An 18,517-nucleotide genomic window follows, 5' to 3' on the forward strand; every position below is an offset into this window, starting at 1 on the left:
ACACTTAAAGGTACCTTCTAGAACAAAGGCTGTCACATGAGCTTGAATATTTCAGCTATTAAAACAGTGTATCTTTTTAATGGACTATTCTGGATAATTTGCAAATAACTATGTTAAAGCAATTTTTTTCCTTCAGGAAAAAAACTATAGTTTCTATTTTGCTGTGCTGTGTGAATAATATTCATATGCTTACTGAGTTAGTAATATAAACAGCTGTACATTTAATCTTTTCCTATCTTTCCTGTTGTTCAGAGTAGTAAAATTAAATGATAGCAATGCAGACTATTAATGCCTCAGAGCCTAAAAAACTGGGGGGATGGCACATTTCCAATGTAATAACTCACATTCTACTGTTCCATAGGATGATTCTACATTGAACAACTGCAACAAGCTTGCTTAATAAGACAGAAAATCACTAACATTTATTTGACAAATTTATCGAGAGCCTACTATGAACTAGGCCCTGTGCTAGATATTTCACGTTTATGGGTTAGAAAGTGTGGGAAAGATGACAAAATTGGAAATTTTATTCTCTTTGAAAATGAATATATGCTTTAAATATTCGATGCATATTCAAGAACTCTGAAACTTTTCTTCATTGAAAGAATTTGTCTCTCAAAACCACAATGAGCCTTACACCTGCTAGAATGATTTTCAAAAAGATAAAGTGTTGGTGAAGGTGTGGAGAAAAGGGAATCTTTGTGCAGTATTGGTGGGAAAGTAAATTGGTGTAGGTACTATTCAACGCAGTAGGGAGGTTCCTCAGAAAATTAAAAATAAAACCACCACATGATCCAGAAATTCCAACTCTGGGTATAGATCTGAAGGAAACAAAATCACTGTCAGAAAAAGACAGCTGCACTGCATGTTTACTGCAGCCTTACTCATGGTAGCCAAGACAGGGAAACCAACTCAATGTCCACCAGTGGATGTATGGATAGAGAAAACGTAGTGCATGTACACAATGGGATATTATTCAGCCATAAAAAAGACAGAAATCCTGCCACTGGCGACAGCAAGGATATACTTTGAGGATATTATGCTAAGTGAAATAGATCACAGAAAAACAAATACTGTATGATCTCACTTATACGTGGAACCTAAAAACCACGCAAACAACCAAACGCATAGAGAAGAGAGAATAGACTGTCAGTTGCCTGAGGCGGGGGCCAGGACTGGGTGCTGGAGGACAAGCAAAATGGGTGAAGGCAGTCAAAGGTGTAAGTCTGTAAACCCCCAATTGTAAATTACTGGGCATGCAACGTACAGCATAGTGACTACAGTTAATACTGTATTGTACAGCTGAAAGCTGCTGAGAAAGCAGATCCTAGAGTCTCACCACAAGGCGAAAAAAATATAACCACGTGAGGTGATGGATGTGAGTTAACTAAAGTCCTGTGCTGGGTATGGGGCCTTTTAACAGATCAACTGAGATCTACAGGAGGGAAATTTTCAAGTCTCCAACTCCCCTGATCAGGCAAGTGGGCAGACAATGGACCTGGGAGAGGGGCCGCGCTCGGTGACGTGCACTGAAACTCCCTCCCTTTGATCCACCTGCCACTTGCTTCTCAAAGGACACGATAGCGATGCTGGAGACTCGAGGAATTAAGATGTCCTTTTTTAAAAAGTAATTTTTATTGGAGTAGTTGCTTTATTGCTGTTAGTTTCTGCTGTACAGCAAAGTGAATCAGCTGTGTGTTTACATATACACCTCTTTCTTTTATTTCCTTCCCGTTTAGGTCACCACAGAGCACCGAGCAGTCTCCTGTGCTATGCAGCAGGCGCTCATGAGTTATTTTATGCTTTCTATCAATAGTGGGTATGTCAATCCTAATCTCCCAGTTCATCCCACCTCCCTTTATAAATCTTGTTTTTAATAGCACACATATATTCAAAGCAAAATCCATTAGCAAGCAGACACCCAGGAACAGGATTATCTGGCATTTTAAAAAGATTTTGCAAGACACAAAGCTTTCAATTTTAAAATTATTTATTAAAAAACATATTCTCCCAATTGTGATTGCATTTCAGATTAAATAAGGAGTGATGTTACAAATCGACGGATCAGATCCTTTCGTACAGAGAGTGACAATGGCCTCATTAGCGAGGAGTATAGACTACTAAATAGTGGAATATGAATCCAACTCATTCCCCTCGTCATGAAAGGCAGACATAATTGATAGATCTCATACCAAAAAAAGTTATAAAGCATGTTTTCACATTTCAGTTAAATATTTAGTTATTATAAAATGATATTGGCTTAAAAGAGCATCCAAGTTATGCTCTGGATTTTCTTTTGCAAAATTCAGGGAAACATGATTGGCAGTGTCTTCACTGCTCATGAAGAAGCACCTGAGATGCAGTGTTTCCAACCTTTGGGTTTCCAGTGATTAAAACATGCCGGAAACCTGAGAGCACTAGAAATGCCACACAGATCCCAGAGCTTCAAAAGAGTTCCTGATATGTCCTGGAGTTTTCATCAACTTCAAATTAACACACAGAACACCAAGTCGTTTAAAAAAAAAAATGACTTTCAGAAGAAACACCCTAAAAGGAAACCATCTAGTATTCTTCAGTGTTGAAAACTCTGGGGTGAGGACTGGTCTCTTTCAGAGGTTCAAGTAGTCAGTCTTTTCTCAACAGTTTCTTGATAAGCGACAAATCTTCTCAAATTCATCTTCACGTTGTCAAGAACACACAGCTGATCTGGACTGTATTTAGTTCTCCCTTCTTTTCGTATCTGCCAAAAAAATATCATATGAGATTTTTGGTATCTACCACTAACTCCTTTAAATAAGAAAGCATTTAATTTGGGGTGTATTCATTTTTAGAACAAACGGTTGCCAGAAATTGGTGGAACATTTTCACTTCCAAGGTGATGGAACATAGTACATGAGCTGTAACCAAGATAAATTAGATCATGCACCTTTTATTTTTTACTTATTTTTGGCTGTGCTGGGTCTTCGCTGATGTGTGCAGGCTTTCTCCAGTTGGAGTGAGCAGAGGCTACTCTCTAGTTGCGGTGCATGGTCTTCCCATTGTGCTGGCTTTTCTTTTTGCAGAGCACAGGCTCTAGGGTGCACAGGCTTCAGTAACTCCAATGAGTGGATTCAATAGTTGCGGTGCATGGGCATTGTTGCCTCTTGGCACGTGGGATCTTCCCGGACCAGGGATTGAACCCGTGTCCCCTGCACTGGCAGGTGGATTCTTAACCACTGGACCACCAGGGAAATCCTGTGCACCTTTCAAATGATACTGAAAAACTGAATTGTAGACTTTAAAAAGAATGAGTATTATGGTATACGAACTAACCCTCACCTCTAATCTTGAGCAGTGGTTCTCAAATTTTAGCATTTGGAAAAGTCAAAGTGAAAGTTGCTCAGTCATGTCTGACTCTTTGCAACCCTGTGGACTACACAGGCCAGAATACTCGAGTGGGTAGCCGTTCCCTTCTCCAGGGGATCTTCACATCCCAGGGATCGAACCCAGGTCTCCAGCATTGCAGGTGGATTCTTTACCAGCTGAGCTACCAGGGAAGCCCAAAAAAATACTGGAGCGGGTAGCCTAACCCTTCTCCAGGGGATATTCCCGACCCAGGAATCAAACTGGGATTTCCTGCACTGCAGGCGGATTCTTTACTAGCTGAGCTACCAGGCAAGTCCATTTGGAAGGCTTATTTAAAAAACAGATTGCTAAAGCTCCAATACTTTGGTTACCTGATACAAAGAGCCAACTCAGTGTAAAACACCCTGATGCTGGGAAAGAGAGGGAAGGAGGAGAAGGGGATGACAGAGGATGAGATGGTTGGATGGCATCACCAATTTAATGGACATTAATTTAGGCAAACTCAAGGAGATAGTGAAGGACAGTGAAGCCTGGCATGCTGCAGTCCATGGGGTCACAAAGAGCTGGACATGACTGAGCAACTGAGCAACAACAAGGCCGGTCCACATAGTTTCTGATTTTTGGTAGGTCTGGTGTTGGGCCTGAGAATTTGCATTTACAACAAGTTACCAAGTGATGCTGGCACTGCTGATACAGGGCACTTTTGAGGATGTCTGCTCTAGAGAAGTTCTTTAGTAAAATGCATTGTGCTGTGTTTAAATGCAATTTGGGGCTAAATATAAACCAAACAGCCTTTAATGCAACTGTGGTTTCATTTACAAAAGACAGTCATATAAAAAACTGCATGCTGCCATTCTGGCTAACAAAGACACTTCATCAGGGCTTTATAGCTTTGAGAAAAGAAAAACACTCAGTTAAATAGCACCATCACTGCAATGCATACTAGGTAGGCAAATCAATCAAACAATGGACGTGCCAGAGATGAGGGGTTATTCTCCTAGTTCACAGTTTACATAACTGCTCTCTAAGCATTTGCTTCTGCAGAGTCTGATGACTCTCAACCACATCTGCCTTCTCAGGGGCTGCAAGGAAAGGAGATATTTTCCTTTCCCTTCAGACTCCTTTTTCAGAGGTTTAGAGGGCCTGTGACCTTTAAGAACAATGTGGACACCCTCCATGTACTGGTTTAGAAATGTCTCTAGGAGACAGTGTGAAATGAAAGCGCATGAAGTACAAGGCTGTGAATATATTATGCTATCTGTTGGATAACAAAGGGGAAAAATACTAGCGTGCATTTGTCTTTGTGCAGAGAAACACCATTCGGTTTGGTTACCCATGAGGCAGGCTGGGAACATGTGGGAATAAAACTTCTCACTGCTTAAAAAATAAACACCAAGGGAATGTCCTTGGAGGTCCAGTGGCTAAGACTCCATGCTCCCAATGCAGGGGGCCCAGGTTTGATCCCTGGTCAGGGAGCTAGATCCACCTGCTGCAACTAAAGATCCTGCATGCCACAGCGGAGACAGAAGATCCAGTGTGCCCCAACTAAGAGGCCGAGATCCAGCGTGCCCCAACGAAGAGGCCGAGATCCAGCGTGCCCCAACGAAGAGGCCGAGATCCAGCGTGCCCCAACGAAGAGGCCGAGATCCAGCGTGCCCCAACGAAGAGGCCGAGATCCAGCGTGCCCCAACTAAGAGGCCGAGATCCAGCGTGGCTAAGAGGCCGAGATCCAGCGTGCCCCAACGAAGAGGCCGAGATCCAGCGTGCCCCAACTAAGAGGCCGAGATCCAGCGTGCCCCAACTAAGAGGCCGAGATCCAGCGTGCCACAACTAAGAGGCCGAGATCCAGCGTGCCCCAACTAAGAGGCCGAGATCCCGTGTGCCCCAACTAAGAGGCCGAGATCCAGTGTACCCCAACTAAGAGGCCGAGCAGCGAAAATAAACAAAGAAAAAAAAGCCACCCCAAAACAAAAATAACCCCCCCAGCGTGTGGGGAGGGTGAAATGGGTCAAAGTGGTCCAGAGGTACACACCTTCAGTTCCAGATGATCCCTGAACACTGCAGGGGTTGGGGGGCCACGTCCCTATCCCTTGTTGAAAATCCAAGTGCAAGTTCACTGCTGGCCACCGATCCAACCAGCTGCAGATCATACAGTACTGCAGCATTTACCACAGAAGAAGATCCATGTGTTTAAGTGCATCTGCACAGTGTCACTCAAGGATCAACTGTGTAAGAGAACTAAGTCCTGAGGATGTAACGCAAGGTGACTCCCGTTAACAACACTATATGTATGGTGATGTATGTTAATTAAATTTATTGTGGTGACCATTCTGCAATATATATACATATCCAATCATTACGCTGCACACCTGAAACTAACACCATGTTGCAGTATGTCAATTATATCTCAAAACAAAACAAAACCCAAACCAACAAAACTAGGGGCTTAAACAAAGCATAATTAAGAGTAAACTGATTAATTTTCCCCCCTCAAGACTAAAGACACTTACTAGTGAAGCTTAACTCAATGTCAGCCGCTATATTACTATATTTTTAAATGTAAGATGTCAAAACATGAAAATGTTACAAGACAAACCAGTTATTAATGTTCCTAAATGAACACTGATATATCTGTGAGAATGTGCATGGCATGTGTGGCTATGTTTTTTTCTTCTGGAAAAGAAAACTATTTTTCACACCTTAAAAAAATTCAAAAAGTTTACATTTCTAGACATAAAATCATTTTACCTAAAAACTTGTCACAGAGTTCTGCCTATGGGAATTGAATTCTGCCTTTGACGCTTCTTAGAGAAAAGAAATACACATTGGAAAGCAACAAAAGTAAGCTAATTTTCCATTAAAACCTCTACTTTCCTGACAGAGATTTAAAGGTGAAAGTTTAATTCAAAATGTAAAGTCAAAACATACAAATATTTTTATTTCTCGAAATGAAATATATGGATTTAGATAAGAGGAGAACTGGCCAACTTAAATTTGTGAATATGTGATCAAAGTCTGTTTTTAAAATTTCTCATTGCTTTCCCCCAACCACCAAAACAGTTGTTTTTAATTGTCTTTTTGACTCCAAGTTAGCTTTGATGCTTCTGATGAATCAATCGATCGATCGATAAAAAGGCAAATGAAGGTAGCTGCATGCTCCATTACAGACCAGCTGGAGTTTGTTTGCCTTTTTGTTTTTCAAAGGACCAAAGGGAAACACATGAAGCCAGCCTACAACATCGGCATTACATGATATAAAATAAATTTAACACTGTCTCTGAAAGTGCTTTGCAGGCCACACTGTAGTGCTTACACATAAGCATCGTTAACATTGCTAAACCACCGCAGAGAGAGGAACCTGTCCACACCATTTTAGCTCAAGTCACAGTGATTCAACAGAAAGGGCTCAGTCGCCCTGACTCAGCCGACAAGCATTTACACAGAACTGGGGCTGAAGTGCTGTATGAATCACCAAGACTGCAAGTAGGGAACCACACACACCCTTGTCCCACAGAATGCTGAGACTTCAGCATTTCTAAATAAACCATTTGTTGTTTAGTCCCTAAGTCGTGTCCGACTCTTTTGTAACCCCACGGACTGAAGCCCGCCGGGCTCCTCTGTCCATGGGATTTCCCAGGCAAGAATACTGGAGTGGGCTGCCATTTCCTTCTCCAGGGGATCTTCCCACGTCTCCTGCGTTGGCAGGTGGACTCTTTGCCACTGAGCCAGCAGGGAAGCCAAATAAAATGTTACATACCTTCATTTTGAAGACTGGCTGGAATTCTTTCAGAGTAGATAACAATTTAATTTGAACTGAGGCCCTTTCAGCTTCTTTACCGTCTGCAAAAACGTCAAAGAGGGCATCCAAGGCCTCCCCTGCTACCACAAGACAGGGGTCTTTGGTGGCAACCTCAAGCAGAGAGTACCCGATGGTCTGGAGAAAACAAAACACAGCAAGGGATCGTCCAATATTCTAAGTCAGTTTTCAAAATAAGTACTAACTCTAAATGTGACAACAATTCACGCATAAAGTTTTACATACAAATGCTAGGGGAAAAGTTAACATTTTTAAAAGACTAAAGACTTAACATATATTTACAAAAATACCAAGTATAATGTAAGCAAGATAAATTCAAAACCTTAGTTTATATTAGTGAACTAAGATCCATAAATGACCTATGAAAGACTGACACTGGAAATTATTAGATTTTCCCTTCTATCTATCTCCATCAAGAAGGCTTTTCCCATGGTGTCAAATGCATATAAACATTATCAGTAACAAACAAAAACTCTTTTTAAATTATATGAGGAAACACTCAGACATTAAAAAAATAAAGAACATACAATCTCATTTTGCTTCACTGTGATGATTTTTAACATCCACTCATTTTTTTTATGATTAGCTAGCTATAGGAACAAACTATTCCCAATCTGAAGAACTGGTCAAGAGTAAAGTTATTTTATTTTGGTTGTTTTGCTTCACCGTTTACATCTTTAAGGGCAATGTGCACACCTGTTATTATGGGTGAGAGAGTGAAAATGCTGAGTCTGAAATACAGCTCTCCTGTAAATAACAGGGTGACTCTGGGACCTTGCTACTCACTCTGGACTTCCATTTTCTCATCTAAATTTAAGTGGGCAAGACAACCTCTAGGAGAGTATTTAAATTTAATATCCCATTGGGACTTCTCTGGTGGTACAGTGGTTGAGAATCCGCCTGCCAAAGCAGAGGACACAGGTTCAGTTCCTGGTTCGGGAAGATCCAACATGCTGGGGAGCAGTTAGGCCGCGTGCCACAACCACTGAGTCTGCGCTCCGGAGCCCAGGAGCCACAGCTACTGAAGCCCGAGTGCCCAAGAGCCCGCGCTGGGCAACAAGGGAAGGCCCTGCAATGAGAAGTCTGCACTGAAACGAAGAGTTGCTCCCGCTCACTCCAACTAGAGAAAGCCCACACGCACCAACGAAGACCAAGCACTGCCAAAAATATAAATAATAAATACATTTAATATCCTATATAAACATGGAATGTACAGCATCACCTATGAAGTAGTCTTACTGAAAAAGTTGAACCTGAATCTAACCTAGCCTTTAGATCTAAACTCCACTCTGCAGGAAATTCAGAAGATAAAGGAACAAACTTAACGCCACAGGGAGGCAATAGGACAAATCAGCAAGGCTGAACACTAGGAGCCAACTGACCCCGAAGCTGCAGGAGAAAGAGGCGGCGTGTGGGAGGTACTAGACGGGGCAAAGCCCTCAATGAAGAGAGACTGCAGTCAGTTCAGTTGCTCAGTCGTGCCTGACTCTGCGACCCCATGAATCGCAGCACGCCAGGCCTCCCTGTCCATCACCAATTCCCAGAGTTCACCCAAACCCACGTCCATCGAGTCGGTGATGCCAGCTAACCATCTCATCCTCTGTCATCCCCTTCTCCTCCTGCCCCCAATCCCTCCCAGCATCAGGGTCTTTTCGAAGACCCCAAACCAAGCACAACATGGAGACCCGACTTAGATCCTGCTTTAAACAGACAGTCTATAAACAGTTATCTTGGGAACAACTGGAAGAATTTGAATATGGACCACGTATTAAACATATTAAGAAATAATTGCGTTGGCATAATAATGGTGGCTATACAAAAAGGGATCAGCCCTGGGATTTCTTTGGAAGGAATGATGCTAAAGCTGAAACTCCAGTACTTTGGCCACCTCATGCGAAGAGTTGACTCATTGGAAAAGACTCTGATGCTGGGAGGGATTGGGAGCAGGAAGAGAAGGGGACGACAGGGGATGAGATGGCTGGATGGCATCACTGACTTGATGGATGTGAGTCTGAGTGAACTCCGGGAGTTGGTGATGGACAGAGAGGCCTGGCGTGCTGCGATTTCATGGGGTCGCAAACAGTCGGACACAACTGAGCGACTGATCTGATCTGATACAAAAAAACTGTGTTTTTAAGTCGTGCATATGGAATAACAGGGACACAATACCAGGATGTCATTAATTTAACACATTCAGCAGAGGAACTACTTTAAGTACATATGATAGAAAACTCATGACTGTTAAATACGCTTGGTGGCTGTACAAAATTCACTGCGCTTTCTACTTTCATTCATGCTTGAAAATGTGACTAAATAAAAACATTTTGGAAATCTTACGTTATGCCTGAGAAAAATGTGCTGTTCCTCTAAAGTGGGCCTTGGACTTGAGAGTCTTAAGGGTTGGGAAGAGACTACACCTACACGTGCTCACTGGTATGTGTGTACATGTACAGACTGATACAGCCGTGCTCTCTCACTTAGGTCTATATGTTAGAATCTCTGGAGTGACACATGAGGAATGGGTAACAGTGGCGGCCTCTCTGGAGTGGAACTAGGGGACTGGAACTTCAGGAGTGATGTGCCTTAGCTTCCCTGGTGGCTCAACTGGTACAGAATCCGCCTGCAATTCGGGAGACCTGGGTTCGAACCCTGGGTTGGGAGATTCCCCGGAGAAGGAAAAGGCTACCCACTCTAGTATCCTGGCCTGAAAAATATAGTCCATGAGGTCACAAAGAGTCGGCCACGACTGAGCGACTTCACTTTCACTTTTCACTTTCATGCATTGGAGAAGGAAATGGCAACCCTCTCCAGTGTTCTTGCCTGGAGAGTCCAGGGATGGGGGAGCCTGGTGGGCTGCCGTCTATGGGGTCACACAGAGTCGGACACAACTGAAGCGACTTAGCAGCAGCAGCAGCAGCAGCAGAGCAACTTTCACTTTCAAATGGTCTGGATGTGCATATATCATCTTTTTGAAACAGGCGTCTAAAAAATACCAGTCACACTGGTAAGCTCTTAGCAAGTTAAGAAGTACTTTAGGGGCTTCCCTGGTGGCTCAGCAGTAAAGAATCTGCCTGCCAGTGCAGGAGACATGGGTTCGATCCCCAGTCTGGGAAGATCCCACATGCCCTGGGCAACTAAGCCCGTGCAGCACAACTATTGAGCCCGTGCACTGCAACTAGCGAAGCCCACGAGCCCTGAAGCCTGCGCTCCACAAAAGAGAAGCCGCCACAACGAAAGCCTGTGCGCTGCAACTAGAGAAAAGCCTGCACAGCAAAGAAGACCCACTACAGCCAAAAATAAATAAATAAATTACATTAAATTATATGTAAAAAAGAAATAACTTATCATAACCAGGTTATTATCCACTACCAGTAACCCATGCTTTGCCGATTACTTTTAGCACAAAGAAGGGTGACTTCACTATTACTGTCCCTTTAGTTACTAGGCGGTACCTCTGGCAGTGCAGTTGCTGAGCAACTTGCTTGGATCAAGTGCTGGAAGCAAACAGGCTGCGTGAGTTCCTTGTGTGCGGGCACTACCAGAGTCGCCGCTTAAAATTTATGGAGTGGTCTTGGGACGAACTGGGTGGCAAGGTGCAGACTGCACTTCAGCCTGGTGTGCTGGGAAAACTGTTTGGATTGCTCTATATCCGCAGGAGAATACAACGTGCACACAGTTTACGCAACAGTCAAAGCAGGGTCAACTTGAACAACTTTGAACCTTGGCCTTCCACTGAAGACAAATTTACTTTTGAGAAACATCTCCGGAATAAAGTTAAATGGCAAAATGCGACTCGACTCTTCAGTGTGACTCATGGAGTAAGATCAGGCCAAAGGGTATACTTTATAATATATCTTAATAAACAACTTCTTGATATGATTTCATCTCATGAAATCCACAGGAGATTTTAAAATCCACAGGAATGATTTTAAAGTCACTCTCCTCCCATTTTCAGTGATTTAATGGTTCAGGTTGGAAGCACAGTGTTTTACCTTGAGAGTGTCGAGTGTGCCGTCTTCTTTGGCTAGGACGCTGCCTGTGATTCCTAAAATACTGACCACATTCACTCTCACCCCCACATTACTACTGCGGACGCCTGCTGTGCACAGCGTCATCAGCTGGTCGGGAGTCATGCACTGTTGAAAGAGAAGGAGAGAGTGTTTAGCGTGTGAAACTCGGCCAATTCCAACAGCACATGCCTTGGGATTGGCGAGAATCTCTTGTACCGGCAGCACGACTCTGCAAGTGACAAGAACACTGGGTGGGCAAGTTATTAAATATTCTAAACACTCCGAAAAACAACTAATTCTGCACCAGGATGAGGCCTGCTCACGTCACTGTCACCACTTACTCTATCATGGCTGGGAGCCTGTAAAAGAGCCTTCAGTTCCTGTTTGTCTCGTGTGAAGATTTTCGTTCAAATGTAGACAGACCAAAGAGATTCTAACTTCTGTTCAACATTGGTCACCAAAAAAAAGAAAACGTTTTGAAAATGGAAATAGGATCATGCAGCTTTACTAAAAATGGGCTGAACCTACACAAGGCAAGAGCTAACTCTTGAGATTTCTGTGCTATGGTAGATTATTAAAGATTGTAAAATGCTTTCAGTTACGTAGAGTTTCCATCACATAGTGATAACTTGTACTTTAAGCTGATTTGACTTCATTTTTGGCCGCACCATGCAGCATGTGGCATGTGGGATCTTCATTCCTCGACCAGGAATCGAACCCGTGCCCCCTGCATCCCTGCATTGGAAGCATGGAGTTTTAACCACTGGACTGCCAGGGAAGTGCCTTAAGCTGATTTGCACACACTCATGGATGCAGGTATCATAAGAGTGCAAACGTCACTTTCCATTTCACAGAAACTGAAGGTCAAAAGTTTTGTTCCTGGAAAAAAATTAAAAGAATAAAATTTAAAGATATACATTAGAGGCCAACATCATATACTATATTTAATAGTAAAACATGAGCGACTTTCTGTTAGACTCTGAAGGAAGGCCAAGTCTGGAGAGCACTGCTCTAGAGGCGTGGCCATGCAATGACTAAGGAAGGAAGGATGGAAGACAGCCCATAGGAGGAAAGGAGGCCCAAGAACTGCAAAGCCAGGTTCCTGGGAAGAGTCTCCACGTGGATTCTGAAATCACCCAGAATCATATGGGACCAGTAACAAACAACAGGGTCCAACAGCAGGAATCTTCAAGCAATGAGTGGCCCCTGGGGATGGTGGGTGACTGTAACTGAGAGGTAGGTGGCGTGGTCTAGTGACATGTTACTCAAAACTGGAGGATTTTAGAAAGGAAGAAGTGAGCATGCTTTAGATCTGTGATTCTCAAACATCAGTGTGTACGACCGTCGCCTGGAGAACTGGTTAAAACACAGACACTGTTGGGTGCCTCTCCAGAGCTTCTGCTTCAGTAGATCCTGGGATCTACCCTTTAATACAAAAAGGAAAAAGACCACCAACTCAATAGCAAAGCTGGCAAAAGACAGGGAAAGTCACAGAAAAAGAATGCAAGAGCCCTCAAAAGACATGAAACGATCTCCAACCTCCTCATAATAAAAGAAATGCAGATTAAAATTGAGACACAATTTCTCGCCCAACAAACCAGTAAAAATCCAACATTTTGACAACATAGTCTTCTGGTGAGGGTGTGACAATACAGGCACTCTCCAACAGTGCTGGTGGAGATTCGAAACGGCTCAGACTTCTAAGGGGGACGAGAGCAATGCCTGGAGCAGAGCTACTGATGCGTCTGTTCTCTGAGCCGCAGCCCACCTCTAGAAATCGGCCCAAAGACATAATGGCAAAAACACAAGGGAACTTCGGTAGAAGTGCTACTCGTTGTGGTTCTATGTGTAATAGCAAAAGACTGGAGAGAACTAAAAAATCCATCAATGCCAACATGGTGAATAAATATGGAATATGTCCACAATGGAGGGCCATCAAGCTGTAAAAAGAACTGAGAAACAGGTTGACATACTATGATGACTAATAAGAGAGAAAAGCAAAGTGCAGAAGCATCCTTTTAAGAAAAAGGGTGAAATACAAATACACACATATTTTGCTTATGTTGTTCTTTTGCTAAGTTTTCTGAAAAAAGAACAACAGAATGATAAATAAAAACATCAATAAGGATGATTACCAATGGCACAAAGGAAGGAACAGGGGCAAATGGACAGAAACTAGGCATCCCTCTACATATACTTGTGTGTGTGTGCATATAAAATATACATAAAACTTACCATTTCAACCATTTTAAAATGTATAGTTCCGTGGCAGGAAGTACATTCACACTGCTGTGTAAGCGACTGTCACCACCATCCATCCCCAGGACTTTGTCATCATCCCATACTGCAACCCTCAACCTATTAAACGATATCTCTCTGAGCCCCTGGTAACTACTCTTCTACTTTCCGTCCTTACGAATTTAATTATTCTAGGTCCCTTATAGAGGATTCATATGATACTCATCCTTTTGTGTCTGGTTATTTCACTTAGCATAATGTCTTCATGGTTCGTCCATGCAGTAGTATGTACCAGAACTTCAGTCCTCTTTAGAGCTGAATAATACTTCAAAGTATGTATACACCATGTTTTCCCCTGAATATATCCTGCTTTAGTTTTAACTCTGAAATTGGGTAAATATTTTATATAATTAAAAAAGAAAAATTAGAGCAATCAAAAAATGCTTTAAAAAAAAGCTGAAACTGAAACTAACTTTATAACAAACCACACAAGAGAATTTGTTCAAAGCAACTTTAAAGCATAGTAATTTGTACAGTCCTAGAGGGATTTTTCTTCCTAAGGACAAAAAAAAATCACAAAGAAATCTTAAACTGCATCCAGCAGTGTTAATGTTAGTAATAACAGCATTACTTTGAAACTAGTAACGATATGCCATACGATGAAGTAAATAATAATGAGTTCATAATGATACTTAAAAAAATTCACTGATGCTTTTTAGAGACTGCTAGGAAACCAACTCATTTTCTGGGAAAAAGGGTTGGGTGGGGAGAGAGACCCATATCCTACCTTTTTCGGTATGAAGTGTATTCCAAAGTTACCAAAAATTGATGAAATAACAAGTTCTTACTTATGGAAGAATCACAGCTAATCAATGTAAAAGGAACGACAAAATTAGGGTATCTTTATCTTGCAAACCCTGATGAAATAATGGATCTATATAATAATCACTGGTTGCTACAAGTGAATCTATAGACATTAAGATTTTAATATCATTATTTTACAACAGTGATGTATCACTTGTGATATAAAATATACATACACCACAATGAATTTTGTCTAAAAACTCAGATCCTGAATCTAATTAAGGCTCCAAACGTACCCCTCAATTTGTAGGAGATATGGAAGACAGACAGACCCGTTAAATAAACAGCATTGTTTAGCCAGCCACATGTGAGAATGGGGGAAATTCTTTAGGACCAATGGTAACTTACTCAATGGAAAGATAGTATGAGGAAAGGCGGGCAGGTAGGGGAGATGTTTTAGATTCAGAGATTTAAGAATTTGTCAACATGCGAAAAATTGTTGTCTAGTTGCTCAGTCGTGTCTGACTCTTTGTAGCCCCATGGACTGTAGCCCACCAGGCTCTTCTGTCCATGGGCTTTCCCAGGCAAGAATACTGGAGTGGGTTGACATTTCCTTGTCCAGAACTAAAAATTACTGAATTACATACTTTAAGTGTGAGAACTGTATGGTATGTGAATTATAAAAAAATATGTATTTAAGAGACCAAAATATCAACTAAGAACAATATGTGGATACTGCTTAGATGCTGATTTGAACAAACCATTAAAAAAGAGAGACATTTTTAAAGCAATTAGGGAAAACTGAACTCAGACTGCCTATTAAATGATAATTTTAAAACATCTGTTAATTTGGAGGTTTGAGATAATGGTAATGTGGTTAAGTTTTTTAAAAGTTCATTTTCTGTCACAGACAACATAATGAAGCACACAATAGAACATTCATGGGTGAAATAACATGATTTGCCTTAACTATTCCAAGAAGCAAAAACGAAAATGTAGGGAAAGTGAAAGAAACAAGAAAGTCAAGACGGGACCTTCCCTGGTGGTCCAATGGCTAGGAATCTGCCTGCCAAGGCAGGGGACGGGGCTTCGATCACTAGTCTGGGAAGCTTTATGTGTCACGGGCAACCAAGCCCGTGCGCCACAACTACAGAGCTCACGCGCTGCAACCAGTGAAGCCCACGCGCCCTAGAACTCGGGCTCCGCAACAAGAAGTGCCAACGCAATGCGAAGAGGCCCGTGAACCCCAACTACAGAACGGCCCTCACCTGCCGCAAGTCGAGAAAGCCCGTGCACAGCCGTGAAGCCCAGCGCGGCCAAAAAGAAAGAAAGAAAACAAAGACTGACTTGCTGACACTACGTGGAATGCTTGCAGGTAACTACTATCATCTCTGCTTTTCGTGATGTTTGAAAATTTCCTTCACGGAAAGTAAAAAAATAAAAGCGAAAAGGCACCTATCAGAGAGGCGCAGACAAGTCACTGTGGAGTACCTGGAGGACATGCTTGAAAATTTCTGTACTGCAGTATTTCAAAAACAGACAAATGGCTTTCAGAGAAAATACAACATACATATGTCAAATACATTATATCAATAAAAAGAAAATTGTATAGGGGACTCCCCTGGTGGTCCAGGGTTAAGAATCTACCTTATAATGAGGCAGGGGATGAGGTTGGTCAGGGAACTAAGCTCCCTCGTGCCAAGGGGCAACTACTGAGCCTGAGCACCACAGCTAGAGAGAAGCCCCTGTGCCGCAAGGAAAATTATTCCACACCCGCAACTGAGGTCTGAGGCAGCCAAAAGCAAAACAAATGGATAAAACTATGCTCTGGTGGCAGAGTGGCGACAAGGAGAAGATTTCATTTTTATGCTTCAAGTACTTTTGTTTTCACTTTACAAGGAACAAGCATTACTCTTCTAATAGAAATGCTTCAAAAAATTATTAAACTTTGCCTCCATTATACAGAAGCTTTGCTAGTTTCATGTAAAAAACTTTAAAATCTTACCTGAGGAATGTTCTTGGAGGCCATTGTTTGCAAAAGGGCTCTCAAGGCACTACTTATGGCTTCTAAAAAGTCAACGTGCTTAGCAAAATCTAAAACACAAAAGTGAAACATAAATTTGTCTTTTCCTAAGAAGAGTGAGTTTTTAGAAAAAGTCAAAACAAAGCATTGTTAAATGTTAATATATGCTACTATAATAAAAACACTTTGATATTTAAGCCCAAACTTCCAGTGAACAGCCCCCTGCGAACTGAATATTTGAGTCTGAAAGATGACCATAACTGAAAGAATCCTGACAGTCTTCAACTTGTAGATACTGAATTTTCACTTAACTCACACTTTAGCACACAATAAACCTGAGTGGGCCACTGTAGATGGAAGTCAGCTTTTCACTGATCGCTATCACTGTGCTGGGCAGACGGAGGGTGGAGTCGTCACCCAAATCAGAGTGCCGCCTGGCAACCCAAAGCCACTGCCCAGCCGCGAAGTATCGCAAGTGCAGGGCCAGGCCACCATGCTTCTCTGCTTTTCAGTGGCTTTCGTGGTTTTTACTGACCCACCTTCCCCTTCCCACTTTGGTTCATTTTTACTCCTTTTTTATTGTCCCTTCTTCTCATACAGGACAGAACACAACAGCAATCAACAATTATGCGAACAAAGCCATGCAGCAGGGTGAGGGCTACTACGTAAGCTGGCTCCCTCCCTGCTTCGGTGGGAAGGGAGAGTGACTGATGCACGTGATATGTTATGTTTTCCAAAAACAGCCACCACAGTGCTTCCAGTTCTGCATGATTCTGCAGAACCCTGCCACTTCCCACAAAGACGTGGAGTCTATTTCCCCTCCCCTTGAACCTGGGTGGGACTTTGTGGCTTCTTCAACCAAGAGAATATGAAAAGTGGCAGGCTGGGTGGTAGAAGGCATGACTTCCACCCGATTCACATGTGTTTGCTCTCTCCTCTCTCTCAGTTCTTGCTTTTGGAAACGCCATCATGTTAAGGTCACATGAAGAGGTCACCTGTGGGTGTTGTGGCTGACAGCTCCATGCTACCAGACATGTGAGCAGACAGACCTCAGACGAGTCTGCCTCTCAGTCTTTCGACAGAGGCCCCGGCTAGGGTTTCTTAACCTCAGCACTGTGGACACTTTGGACCAGGTGACTCTTTGTGGTGTGTGTGAGGTCCCCTGTACACCAGGATATTTAACAGCATCTCTGGCCTCTACCCTTTAGATACCAGTTGCTGCTGCTAAGTCGCTTCAGCCGTGTCCGACTCTGCGCAACCCCATAGATGGCAGCCCACCAGGCCCTGCCGTCCCTGGGATTCTCCAGGCGAGAACACTGGAGTGGCTTGCCATTTCCTTCTCCAATGCATGAAAGTGAAGAGTGAAAGTGAAGTCACTCAGTCGTGTCCGACTCTCAGCGACCCCACAGACTGCAGCCCACCAGGCTCCTCCGTCCATGGGATTTTCCAGGCCAGAGTACTGGAGTGGGGTGCCATTGCCTTCTCCTTAGATACCAGTAGCACCTCCCAAATTATAACAGCAAAAACTGCCAACAGACATCGACAGAAGTCCTAGGAGGCAAAAACTGCTACTAGTTGAGAACCTCTGTCCTAGACATCGTGGAGAAGAGAAAACCACCTCCACTGGACCCTTTCTAAATCCCTCCCCCATAGAAACCATGAGAAAAACATTATATGTGATTACTGCAGTTTCAAGCCACAAGATTTTGGGGTGATCTGTTACGTGGCAGGAGACACCGTGGCTTTCTCCCCTGTGGGGCGTGTGGCCGTATAAAGATACTGATGCCCCCTCTTCGGCTGCACGAGAGCGAGGCAGCTTCTGCACAGACTGGAATCAAGGACTGCTATCTCTTTGGGCTCTCTCATTTTCAGATCTATGCCATGCACAGAGGCAGGGAATTCCTATAAGTATCACAGAACAGGTACCAGGATTCTTTAGGGTCAGACAGAACAGGGACAGAATGCAGCCTTTGACACGATGTGACCTCTCATCCTGGTCTTAGCCAGAGAATATTAGAAGCCAGAGAAGTGGTAGCTCCTCAGAAGGGTCCTTCCATACTAACTAACGTGACACCTCATACCACTCTGCTCTGAGTTTTTCCTGTCTGGCCAGAATGACATCAAACCTTTATTTATGTGAGAATGCAAACTCCATGAGCATAGCAACCTTGCCTATCTTGTTCATGCCTGGATCCCTTGGACCTAGCACAATGTATGGCATTAAGTCAGTCAATAAATAGTTGTTAAAAGAAGGAAGGCCCCAAGGGCTTCCCTCGTGGT

General features: G+C 42.9%; 1 protein-coding gene across 1 annotated transcript in view; it reads right to left on the reverse strand.

The window, feature by feature from the left end:
• Positions 1–1,977: 1,977 nt before the first annotated feature.
• HEATR3 (HEAT repeat containing 3) overlaps positions 1,978–18,517 on the reverse strand; it is a 40,589-nt gene continuing 24,049 nt past the window's right edge. Inside the window, exons 12-15 of the mRNA XM_005902643.2 lie at positions 16,220–16,308; positions 11,155–11,298; positions 7,103–7,279; positions 1,978–2,740 (exon numbers count right to left, since the gene is read on the reverse strand). Coding sequence (XP_005902705.1) covers positions 2,618–2,740; positions 7,103–7,279; positions 11,155–11,298; positions 16,220–16,308 — 533 coding nt within the window. The 3' untranslated portion in view covers positions 1,978–2,617. The remainder of the gene's footprint in view (positions 2,741–7,102; positions 7,280–11,154; positions 11,299–16,219; positions 16,309–18,517) is intronic.

The sequence above is a fragment of the Bos mutus genome, chromosome 18 (genome assembly GCF_027580195.1).
Source record: "Bos mutus isolate GX-2022 chromosome 18, NWIPB_WYAK_1.1, whole genome shotgun sequence".
Lineage (NCBI taxonomy): Eukaryota > Metazoa > Chordata > Mammalia > Artiodactyla > Bovidae > Bos > Bos mutus.